The sequence below is a fragment of the Cibotium barometz genome, chromosome 64, assembly GCF_041138505.1.
Source record: "Cibotium barometz isolate CiBa-2024 chromosome 64, ASM4113850v1, whole genome shotgun sequence".
Classification (NCBI taxonomy): Eukaryota; Viridiplantae; Streptophyta; class Polypodiopsida; order Cyatheales; family Cibotiaceae; genus Cibotium; species Cibotium barometz.
Window position 1 is genome coordinate 10,741,388 of NC_141109.1, and position 11,779 is coordinate 10,753,166.

General features: G+C 41.3%; 1 protein-coding gene across 1 annotated transcript in view; it reads left to right on the plus strand.

Moving 5' to 3' along the window:
- The window catches only part of ALDH5F1 (aldehyde dehydrogenase 5F1), a 196,605-nt gene extending 190,949 nt beyond the window's left edge, over positions 1–5,656 (plus strand). Inside the window, exons 19-20 of the mRNA XM_086796883.1 lie at positions 4,887–4,964; positions 5,295–5,656. Coding sequence (XP_086653009.1) covers positions 4,887–4,964; positions 5,295–5,330 — 114 coding nt within the window. The 3' untranslated portion in view covers positions 5,331–5,656. The remainder of the gene's footprint in view (positions 1–4,886; positions 4,965–5,294) is intronic.
- The last annotated feature ends 6,123 nt before the right edge of the window (positions 5,657–11,779 follow it).

The following is an 11,779-nucleotide window of genomic DNA, read 5'->3' on the forward strand; positions in this document are numbered from 1 at the left end:
ATTTTGTGGTTCCACCCTCTTCTTTTGTAACTCAGTAGGACTTCGTAATATAATGTATATTTGTTATGAAGTGTTTAAATGTGTTGTATTCTTTCATCTAATGTTAATTGTTGTTTATAGCGGTTAAGTTAGATGTTTGGGAGACATTGGTTTAAGAAGCATCAGCACGCGGTTTCGCAGATCTTTTCTTTGCTGAGTTAGATTCTGATCTTCTAGCTGGACGGTTGGTTGATCACCGGTCTTCTAGCTAAATGGTTGGCTGATCACCAGTCTTCTAGCTGGACAGTTAGGTTCTGGTCTTCTAGCTAGACGATTGGTTGATCACTGGATTGTTTGGATCCTAGGGGTCTCAGCCTTTGAGGATGAGCTAGTTGGGGGAGGATGAGATTGCGTGACAATAGTCGGAATATCTCAAGATTGGGACAGATCGCATGGCATATTTTCCTGTGGGGGCTCCATTAGGCTGAGAGTTGTCATGCATGTGGACGTGTGAATTATTTCATTGTTATTCCAATGGTTTACCTTAGGGCGGACCATGACATGGGGTGGAGGTGTAGTGCACCAAGAGTTAGTTGGGAAAGGATTGATCACTCTAACTTGGCTTTAAAAGTCTCAAGGAAATTTTATGTGTTATGGTATGTATCCTAGTGGTATGGGACGCTAGGATCTATAGCATGTAGAGTTTCTAGGTGTGTCTATATTTTCTAGCCTTATTATGTCCTATCCTTATGGGGATTCATTACCCTATGGTAGATTGAGTTACACAAGACTTGACAAGGAAATCAGCAGTAGTCGGAATATCTGAGGATTGGGGTAGATCGCATGGCATATTTCCTTATGAAAGCTCCGTTAGGACGACAGATGTCAGGTGTGTGGACATGTGAATTATTGCATTGTTATTCCAATGGTTTACTTGTAGGGTGGACCATGACATTGGGTGGAGGTGTAGTGCACCAAGACTTAGTTGAGAAAGGATTGATCACCCTAAAGTCTCAAGGAAATTTTATATGGTGTGTATCCTAGTGGTATGGGATGCTAGTATCTGTAGCATGTAGAGTTTCTCGGTGTGTATGTTTTCTAACTTTGTTATATTCTATCTTTATGGAGGGTAGTTATCCTCTGGTGGACAAAGTTAAGCAAGACTTGACAAGGAAATCAGAAGGGTAATTTGGATAGGGTTGCTAGAATTGGGTTGGTGAATCTTTTACCCAGTTTAGTATTGACTTGTATGATTCCTTGAGAGGGCTGTCGGGCCGATGGGCATTTCATTTAGTATTCGCAGCAGGTCCAGGTAGGGAGCTCCATTGATTTAGACCAAGACTCAAGGATCATTCCACTTGTTAGGCTGGAAGGTAGTCAATACCTTATTCGGAACTCGTGATGATTCAGTCTTTTCGCCGGATTGTGTTGAGTTTAGGAAAAGGATCCCTTATGATAAGTTGTGTGACAGAATTCCGAAGCAGAACTCTGTAGGTGGAAGTTCAAGTGGCAGTCGTCGGAAGAGGGTCGATAGGACATCTAGGAAGGTTGAGGGATTGTCTCTATCAGGTCCGCTGATGTTGGAGGATCATAGAGGACACTGGAGGATCAATTTTGGATTGGGAAAGCCATCAGAATTCAGAGGTAGGTAACAGTGAAAATCTGACTTGTCTGTGACTAGAAGAGTTTTTTGTGAGCCAGTGGTCAGCTGCTCATTTATTTCCAAGAGTGGAAATGTCTTAAGTGGGGAGGAATGTTACGTACCTAGCACTAATGCTTGGGGTTAGGGACTAATCCAGCAGGGTTAGGGGAGCCCCGTGATTAGGAAAAGCAAGTGGATTTAAGTGGCTAAGGTTCAGATTTAATAAATCCAAGGTTATTCGCTATTTATGACTAGATTGGTATTTATAGCAGCAATAAGTACTACATAAGTGAGTCTTGGGTTATTATTGATTAATTGGGTCTAGACTTGGACCAAGAGGCTTACTCATGAGTTTTTTTTTTTTTTTGGTTTCCAAAAAAAAATTTCCTTGAAAAAAAAAATTCCAAATGCTTAAAAAAAATATAGAAACGTTGCTTAACGAAGATCTCAAATGCTCACAATACTTCGTAACTTTCGTGTCCACTCAGTATTCCATATGGGGTTGTTGAGAGACCTAAAAAATCTGGCGAGGTAGACTGGTAGTGTACACTTGATTGGTAGGATGAGAGAATCTTGCTACGTCACTTGGAGATCCCTGGTATAGGTAGGCTAGACAATTAGATTCTCAAGTTATGTACGAGGGAGAAGATTTGGACATGGCCATTTTGATCTAGAGAGGAGTCCCTAAACTTATCACCCTAGATGCACTGCTCGTATTTGTGCAAGGACGGTCCCTTAGTCATAAACGCTACACTGGGAAACCTTTGGTATTGCATTACCCATCCAGGTTCTTTTTTGGAGACAATCGGGAGATCCAACTGGGAGAGACACATCTCCATGTTCTGGTTCCTCAAGCACTGTAGACTCCTCCCCTCCCAACCTTCCCTCACATTCAAGCTTGAAGCTCCATAGGTTGTAAGTGTAAAAAATAAAAACCGTATTTTATCGTACGGTATCCGAAAATTTCATATCGTAACAAAAATTCCCATACGGTATCGTATTTTCGTACCGTGACAACCATGGACATGGCAAATAACGGGTAGTCTAGCCGAGGGCCCTTGTGGGCAGGCACTGGTGGTATGGGACGCCAGGGTTGACTAGCATGGACTCATGGGAGTGGAAGCTTAGCCCCTGGCTCGGGGGGGGGGGGGGGGGGGGGGGGGGGGGGGGGGTGGGGTTGCTGATGCAAACCTACGGTTGGGTGGTGAGCTTGCCTGCACCCCTTTTGTTTTTTTTCTCTCATCTTGTTTAAGCTTGTGTACTAGGTGATCCTTGGGAGGAGTCCCTTACCCCCCCCCACCCCCCCAAACCACAGTAGTTGTCATCGAGTCAAGGGCAGCAGGGCTCCCTTCTGTTCACGTTCTCATTGCCTTCTTGAGAATCTTTCTTGCCAGGTGTCGATTTCCCGCCACAATGGCTCCACTTTCTTACTGCAGGTGGAGTTTTCAGGTCTGCCCAGGTATGTCCAAACCAGTCCCAAAATCATCACATTGAGCCAAGGAGAGACCCTCCAGAGCCTGCAACCTTGTTTTTTAGCCATGCAGTTTTTTAGCCATGTAGAACGTTTCTTTTATCGTATGACATCTCAGAGGCACCATCCAAATTAGACACAAGAGGATTGTTTGTGAGGAATTATAGCGAGCCCTCATTTGGGGCTAGCTGGATATCCTCATGTTTCAAGAGCATCACTTGACCACAGGCAGGTCTACAGATTGAGGGAAGATTCTTGCGGGCCACATTCGCACTTTATGGTCCCTAGCTTTTTGTCCTTAAGGGAACCAAGGGTGTGCATCTTTGTTTGGCAGCACGCTTCTCATACAGGTGGTTGATTCCGGAACCATCATCCCCGACCATGCGCAGTGGATGTTCTTTCGATTGGGTAGGGCTGTGTGGACCGCTTCAACATGTACGCCTTGTGACGGATTCTGGTTCCACACGGCCTTCCTCAAGTTGATTACTGGTGTATGTGAGGAGATTTTAACATGAATGTGGCAGGGATTCAAAGCATGGCATGGGAGGAGCTTCTTTTTGTGATGAGAGGACAGGATGCCTGGCATTTACTGGGGGTTGGTCGGTCCCCCCATGGTTTGTTTTTCTCCAGGTCAGTTCGCACCCCAGTGCTCTCACGGTTGACAGGTTCTACGTTGATAAGTGGGGGTGTAATAGGGGCGGCACGGTGGATATCCTTGTCGGCACCACTTTCTTGGACATGCAGCGGTGGTGCTTCCATGATGGTAGCGGGATCGTTAGCAGATAGCCAGGATCCCAGATGCTCTTATGGGAGATCCAGAGGTCTATGCCCACATTGAGGAGATACGCGCAGCCTTCTCTTTCTGCCTAGGCGGCATGGCCTGGCCTCTCTTTCAAAACATCTCCAAGAGGAGACCCCAGCCCGTGGGTGGGAGCTGGCCTCCAGGCTCCCTCGAACTTTTTTACATGATTGAGGAGTAGAGAGTAGAGTCCTGTTACCACGCCCAGGCAGGAGACTTCTGTGCTGCAAGAGATCCTCACCATTGCAGGGATGGAGTACGGCGCCTGCGTGGTCCCGACAGCAAGGTGGCCTCTTATCCTCTGAGCCATCGCCACAGACTTCTGCTCCGAGCTGCTCTCAGCTACCCCCTGCCCAGGAGCAGGAGCGACAGCAGGTATGATAAAAAGTGTACACTACATGTTTAAAATACAATAAATTATAACTTCCCCAGAAATTGTGCAGCATCCTCACAGTCCTGTGCAGTGAGTTTTTGTCCTAGTACTCTAGCCCGAACACGGTTCTGCCCTGAATGGCTAATGTACGGTTTTAAACAGCCTCTGAACAATCTGTTCCCACCAGTTCACCCCATGCTCAGCCTTGTATGGCCATTGTGCAACCTTTGTCTGGCTTGATACTGCATGCACAACACCTGTGCTGGCCAGTGCACCCTGTGCATGGCTTGCACAACACATGAATAGCTCTGTGCAGCAGTTGTACAGTCAAATCAGGTTTCTTCCATGGGTTTTTGGCTATGCTGTAAAGCCTGCACAGCTTGCCCTGCAGCCTCAGTCCAATGACCAAAAGCACTATGAAAGGCTACTTTATTATTCAGCCAGCCACCTCTTCCCTCTCCATCATGTTTCCTCCTCAAAGAATCCTGTGATGAGGGGTGTCTGAAGCACACGCCCAGCAGGTCTGGCTTTGAGAACCACCTTGAAACTGTTGAAACAACAAAATTGCATCTTTAGGATAAAAAATTTTGTGGTTAATGATTTGTGATGTTTTCTGCTTCAGGTTGCTCCATTTGGTGGTGTAAAACAGTCTGGTCTTGGACGGGAAGGATCAAAATATGGCATTGACGAGTACCTAGAAGTAAGTTTGCTTTTAACCTACTGTACTTGTAACACAGATACCATGCATTGCTTGACAAGTGTTTACCGGTGCACCAATGAGGTGATAGCCCAAGCGGTGAACGTGTTTGCCTAGGACCAGGAGGTCCTGGGTTCAAAACCCCACAAGGTGCTTCCTCAGCTGCATGGCCTACGGGCAGGAAAAAGCGCCTACAGGTGGTGAGAAACGGTAATTACAGGAGGATCTTGGGCCTACGGCTAGTCAGGGGAAAAAAGGAAAGGAAAAAAGAAGTGTTTACCAGTGCTTACTCACACTATTTTCTTGCTGTGTTTGTTGATTCAATTGATGCAGATGAAATATATATGTGTTGGAAACATCAAGAAGTGATGGAAGAAAAGGAAAAGCCTGTGGCTAACATGCAAAGCTGCTTGTGGATACGCTGCAATTACAAGGTGGCTAAACTACAAAGCTTGTGGATTCAATATAGAACCCTGAACTAGGCAACAGAATTGGTATGGGAGCATGACAGGATGGTGTTTTGTGTACCTAAAAAATGAACCATCCAACTGATTAATTGGTTTTCCAACATGTAATGGCATGCTCAAAGGAGAGTAGAAATAGCTAGTGTGCGGTGAAATTTTCGAATAACCCCAGATTTTATTTTATTTATTGCAAGAAAAGAGATTCTGTTAAATATGACCAATTTTTAAAAATTCCAAGATACGGTTCTCTAAAACCTTGTACGAAATTATGTGGAAAAGAAGTCAGGCTGTTGTAACCAATCGACAATGGAAATGCCACGAGATCCCTGTGGCTGTATATGTGAAGACAAGATCATGCTGCGGCTTGTGGAGAGCCCTGAGTATACTCCATGTAGCCATAAAGGTGTGTATAGCATTAAATCATTGAGAGTGACTGAGAAAAATCAGTGTGAGTTCCATCTAGAGCCTTTGTGCATCTTGATCTCGATATCTACCATGCAATAAGACTCACAATGATCAAGAGGAGTCTATAGAAGGAGAATGAGGTCTATGCATAGATACCAGTATTGCATCTAGAATAACAAATCGAGGGACTCTAACCGAATGGGCTCCTTTCAGAACCTGAGACCGGAATGTATAAACCATGCCACCGATCCCCTAGTGATGTAAGTCTGGAAGGACCATTTTGTTCAAAACCTTCTGTGGTTAGTAAGCCTTGGCATCCCATACAGCGAGAACACACCCTGGGTTGTCCTCGCTAATAGTCATTGCTAGGCTTGAGTCTAGGATGGAATGATCAGTTCCCTCCCATGGATGGTCTGATAGTGAACATCTATAGCGACCTGATAAACTAGTTGGCCTAATGCCTCTATTAACCACTAAACCTCCCCTTTAGATGCTTCAACCTGGCCTCTAGGTTAATCTTACTGTACGTTAGAGTTGTTAACCAGCCTCTGGCATGGGTGTAACATACTTCTCCATTTAAGAATCATTCATGTCCTCATTGGATTGAGGAAAGTGACTCTTTAGGTTGTGCACAGTAGCCTCAAGTTCTAACCATTTCTTCCACTTGATCATTCACTTGTTTATAGACATCGTTTTTAATCCACATTTTGTATGTTGATCTAGAATCAACTTGAGCTCTAGAGGCACATATCCGGTCGTATCACAAGGTTACTTAATGTGAATAGCCTCATTACCCTCACCTAAATGTTCTTTCAAATAAGTGACATGAAACAGTAGGTGAATCCAACTCCTTGAGGTATTGCCAACGCGGATAAGCCACATCAATTATCTTCTTCGGTTTGATAGGGACTAACATCAAGAAGGGAAGTGATGTTTGTCAGTCCTTGTGATCTTGGAAGCTTTAAAGTATCTCCACATGACCTCTTGCAAGACTCTCGTAGTTTTGTCTCTGGTTGCAGCAACACTTGTTTTTGTCTTTTAGCACTCTCTAGGCTTTCCCTTGCAGTCTTCAACATGTCTTACCATAGCTTATAGCTGATCTTATTTTAACTCCCATTAGTTGAATAGTTCAAACAAAGGCATAAATTGGCTTAATCCAGTAGTTTATTGCTTAATGTTGTTGTACGTGTGTAAGGTCTCTCCCCCACTAAGAATGTTTCTTGAGGACGAATGTCTCTTGTAGACATACGTACTCTGTGTATCCTCCATGTCTGCTTTTCCATTTATCCATCCAACTCAGGATGATCTGATGATGTAATGCTCAACCTAGTTTTTAATTTGGAACAAATTTCTTGCTAAAATTGTGCAATGGCTTCATTATTCCTGCCACTAACAATCTTCTCTAGTAAGCCATGGAGCTTATATTACTACTCTACAAAGAATTGAGCCAACTTGTGACTCTTAAAAGTCGACTTAGTAAGTATGAGCATAGCCACCTTGGTCAATCAATTGATAATGACAGATTGAATCATGGATCTATAAGTCTGGTAATCCCAATCACACAAGTACACCTCTGCACATAATCTTCAACACAGGATCTCATATGCAGCAAATAAAACAATCGATTAATTAAGGCTAAGATTTTTTATATATCTGAAAACCATGCACTAGGTGAATGCCATGAAACATTGGGTGCATTATGGCATTCAAATGAAACTTTCTTTCGGACATCCACTTGCAAATCTTAAAAGTTGACTTGGTAAGTATGAGCATAGCCACCTTGGTCAATCGATCGATAATGATAGAGATTGAATCATGGATCTAAGTCTGCTAATCCCAATCGCACAGGCACACCTTTGCACATAATCTTCAACAAAGGATCTCATATGTAGCAAATAAAACAATCGATTAATCAAGGCTAAGATTTTATATATATCTGAAAACCATGCACTAGGTGAATGCCATGAAACACTAGGTGCATTATGGCATTCAAATGAAACTTTCTTTTGGACATCCACTTGCTTGGTGCACATACCTTTCCAAGCCTAGGTGTATCATGGCATTCCAAGAAGACTTTCTTTTGGACATTTACTTGCTTGGGTTCACATACCTTTCCAAGTCCAAATAGTAATCCACCTTAGATGAAATTTTGAAGCAATATCTTCTTCTCTGCAGCGTTTATGTGAGTATTTGAATCTCTCATATCTCAATGTTGCAACATTTATCTAATTAATCACTAAGATCTCTTGGACTGGAATAGTTGCCAGATTCTATCACATAGTAAGAATTCCCCTAGTAACTTTGATTGAGAGAGAAGTTAGTCGATATCTTCATGAAATAACTATGGATCTTCAAAATTATACCAAGGGTATGTACAATCTGAGTAGTTGTTAGTGGATTTCCACATCCAACTATTTCATGACTTCAATCCATCTGGTCTTTCAATCCCTTGTGTGATATATTGATCACACATATTTCAACAAATGGTGCTCCATTCATGCAAAGAACTTGGCACCATACAAAAAGGGTCTCTAGATCTCCAACTCATGAATCAATGCCACAAGTTCCTTTTCTTGGGTGGGATTGTGAAAGTTTTATATATGATAACTTGGTCTTTGAATGTCTCTTTACCTCTGAAGGTTGCAAATTGTCCATCTTGGTACAAAGCTTGAAAATCATTGGCATGTGTCTAAACCACTGAAGGTGTATTTGGATTTACAATTTACCAATATAAGGGACAAGATATCTAGCTCTTTAAGTGCTGCTCTAAAGTACTAATCTAGTTTCCTATCCTAGACCAACAAAGGAATAACCTTTTCTTTTTGCATCATTCACTCTAGAAACTCTGTTGTGACAAAATTTTGAAAAAAAAACATGGAGATTCAAATATACTTCACTAGCCTAATAATTTTGTAGATAGATCACATTGAGGAGCAAATATGAAAGTTTCTACTTGAAGAATTCATGCCTAGATTCTTTTACTTAAAACTTCTCATGTTTCAAAATTGCAATGGAAGTCTATAGATCCTCTATGTACACAAGTATAACATCTGAAAGTCCATGATCTGTTTCTTCAAATATGGGTGGAATAAGTTCATCATTTATCAAAAAGTTACTGGAGCATTAACTAAGGCAAAAGGTAAAATCAAGAACTCATGTTGTCTATACCTTGAAAGCACTTCAAATATTTGTTAAGAATGCTAGAAGTAAATTAGAAAAGTTAAATTTTATATGTACATAAACCATTGGCATGTACCTTTCGCAATTAAACACATACTTTTTTATCTACTTCTCCTAGTATTTTTGTGGTAGTTTTAGTATTTTAAAAAAATATAAATTTTATACACAAGGAAATTTTTAGACTTTTATAATATGTAAGTATATTGAAACCGTAGAGCTAAAGGTAATGTAAAAATAACCACCATCTATCTTTCCTTCACTCCCCCTCCTTGTACATTCCCATTAGCTAGAATGCAAGCTAAACCAAAAATGCAAGCTAGAAAGAGGTATGAGTGGTGGTAGCTTTGTATATTATACGGTATGCCTAAAAGATTCCATGGATTGCCTCCTCCTAAAAAGTTGACTCACTAGAGAAATCCTTACTGAACAGTTTTCATAGCATCTTGGTTGTGCTCTCCACATGACTATTCTTCTTGGGTTAATAGACACAAGATTTTCTATATGAACCACTTTATGCCTTTGCATCATCAAGGATACCACCGTATTGATAAACTAGGAGCTTCTATCACTAATTTGTTCATTGTTGAGACATCCAAATCTCGTGAATATGTTCTCATAATAGATGAAGCATGCCATTGTTTGGAAAATCTTGTTCTTGGTGCTGTAGGCTTTTGCCCACTTGTTAGCATAATCAATTGCCATCTTGTATATTTAGAACAAGGGCTTAGATTTGGGTGAGATGTATCCCATAGGTTTGGAGTAGAAAGAGCAAAGAGACATCATGGTCTTTAGTCCCATAAGCACACATCTCGTTGGGGCATATGAGCTTTACAATCTCACAACATGAATGCAATCTTTCTTGATAAAGTTGCATGGAAATAATGTGACTACGTTAGTCACCACCCACTAGACCTTGATGGACATTCAACTCCAAATTGGACATCTCATGCTGCAGAACACATGGCCTTAGCGTGTCATCTTGGTATAGGTAGTAATAAGAATTTGAAATGGCAAGCTCTACCAAAAGGCTCTTCGTCTCTCCTAGACCAAGGCTCAAACCCTAGAGAAAAGAATGACTATCCATATTACATCGATTTTGAATAAAAGTGGAACATCATTGGGGTTGGAATAATTGTGCATAAGAATATACAAATCCAAACCATAGAGAAGATATTACATCAAAATACAAAGAAAGAACAAGACGAGAATTGGGTACAATCTCCCCTTCCCCCCCTCTCCAAACGTGAGTGGCTCCATATCCCTCACATGGATATTTAAACATTGTACTTCCAAATTTGACCCTTGGAGCCAATAATAGCTTAAACATCTAAAGTTAAGTCTTAGTTTTTACAAAAATAACTTTAGTGCATCATGCACTACATTACAATAAGTAACCTCGATTGGTACCCTTGCATTGCTCAACACCTATTACTCACAAGCATCAATTACATTGGTTAAATAATTAATTGGACTCCTCACAATAATTAATCCCAATATGATTACATTCATATGCAGAAACATATAACACCAATAACACTAGCTCAGTATGATCTCAATATTTAACACAAAAAATCACCTACAATACCAATATCATAGTTAATCCTACCCACACAGCTTAATCATTTTTTATAGAGTTTACTTTTTTCTCAATCAGCCCTCTTTCTTGCTTGCACCATTTCAAAATTTCATGTGCACCAACCTAGGAGACGAAGGATTTAATATTTACACAAGGAACCAACAATAGGCACCAAAAAATGTGAGAGAGATCCACATAAGACTCGGTGGAAGCACATAAGGAATCTCTTTCCACCCTTCATGTCACAATGAAGGAGGACAATTGTGCCCTCTTGGTCTAGAGATGCTCCATCAATGCGAGGGAGCCTTGGTCTAGACTTGGGTCAAAATGGATGATGATCACCACTACAAAGTGATTTACTTGACACAATAGTTCTTTAATGCTCTCCAAGCTTCAAAGTGGCCATGTACCTTGACTAAGTTAGTCTATGCAAGCTAAAGGAACAAACCAATGGGACATGGACCAAAAAAATCCTTTTGCTGGAGAGTTTCACGTAGCTTGGTCTGGTGGTCATCTTACAAGTATGATATTCCGTGGCGTTACATTTTTAGTGGTGTTAAAATTGACTCAAAAATCCTCGATACTAGAAGACATCACTCACCTCAAAAATAATTTATGAGAGAACCAGTAAGGGACATTTGTAGCACGATTGCCGACTGCCATGAGACTCCTTCTCCATATGTTTCTCCATCCACTTCCTATCCTCTGGTGAAGCTTCGCAAAGCAATGTCTCTTTGTTTGCACATCCCAGTGCATGGATCATACATATCTTATCCATCACGTGGAACACACATATCCATTCTCATTAATGCTACAAGTTTCAATGCTATGTTTTAGTAATGAAGTTACATACATTTTAGTCTATCAAGATATAGTTTAGAATACTCACTTGTTAAGTCGGGCAATCACACCAACAACACCTCTCCTTCATCTTGTGGAAATATCCAATAGGATAGCCTCGACAAATGGATGTCTTAGACTATCATGTGTGAATGCAACATTGAAAGTGTTTCAATACACAAAGCTATACTCTATGCACAGTACAAGAAACATATAACAACACTATAACTCTTTTGATTTCTTCCATCCAAGTGCGTAAGCAGTGGTTGCCATCGCAGATGTAAAACACTTTTTTGCGATAAGAACTCCCAGTCTGTCCCTTTGATTTGATCCTTAAACTCTTGGTTTTTTCT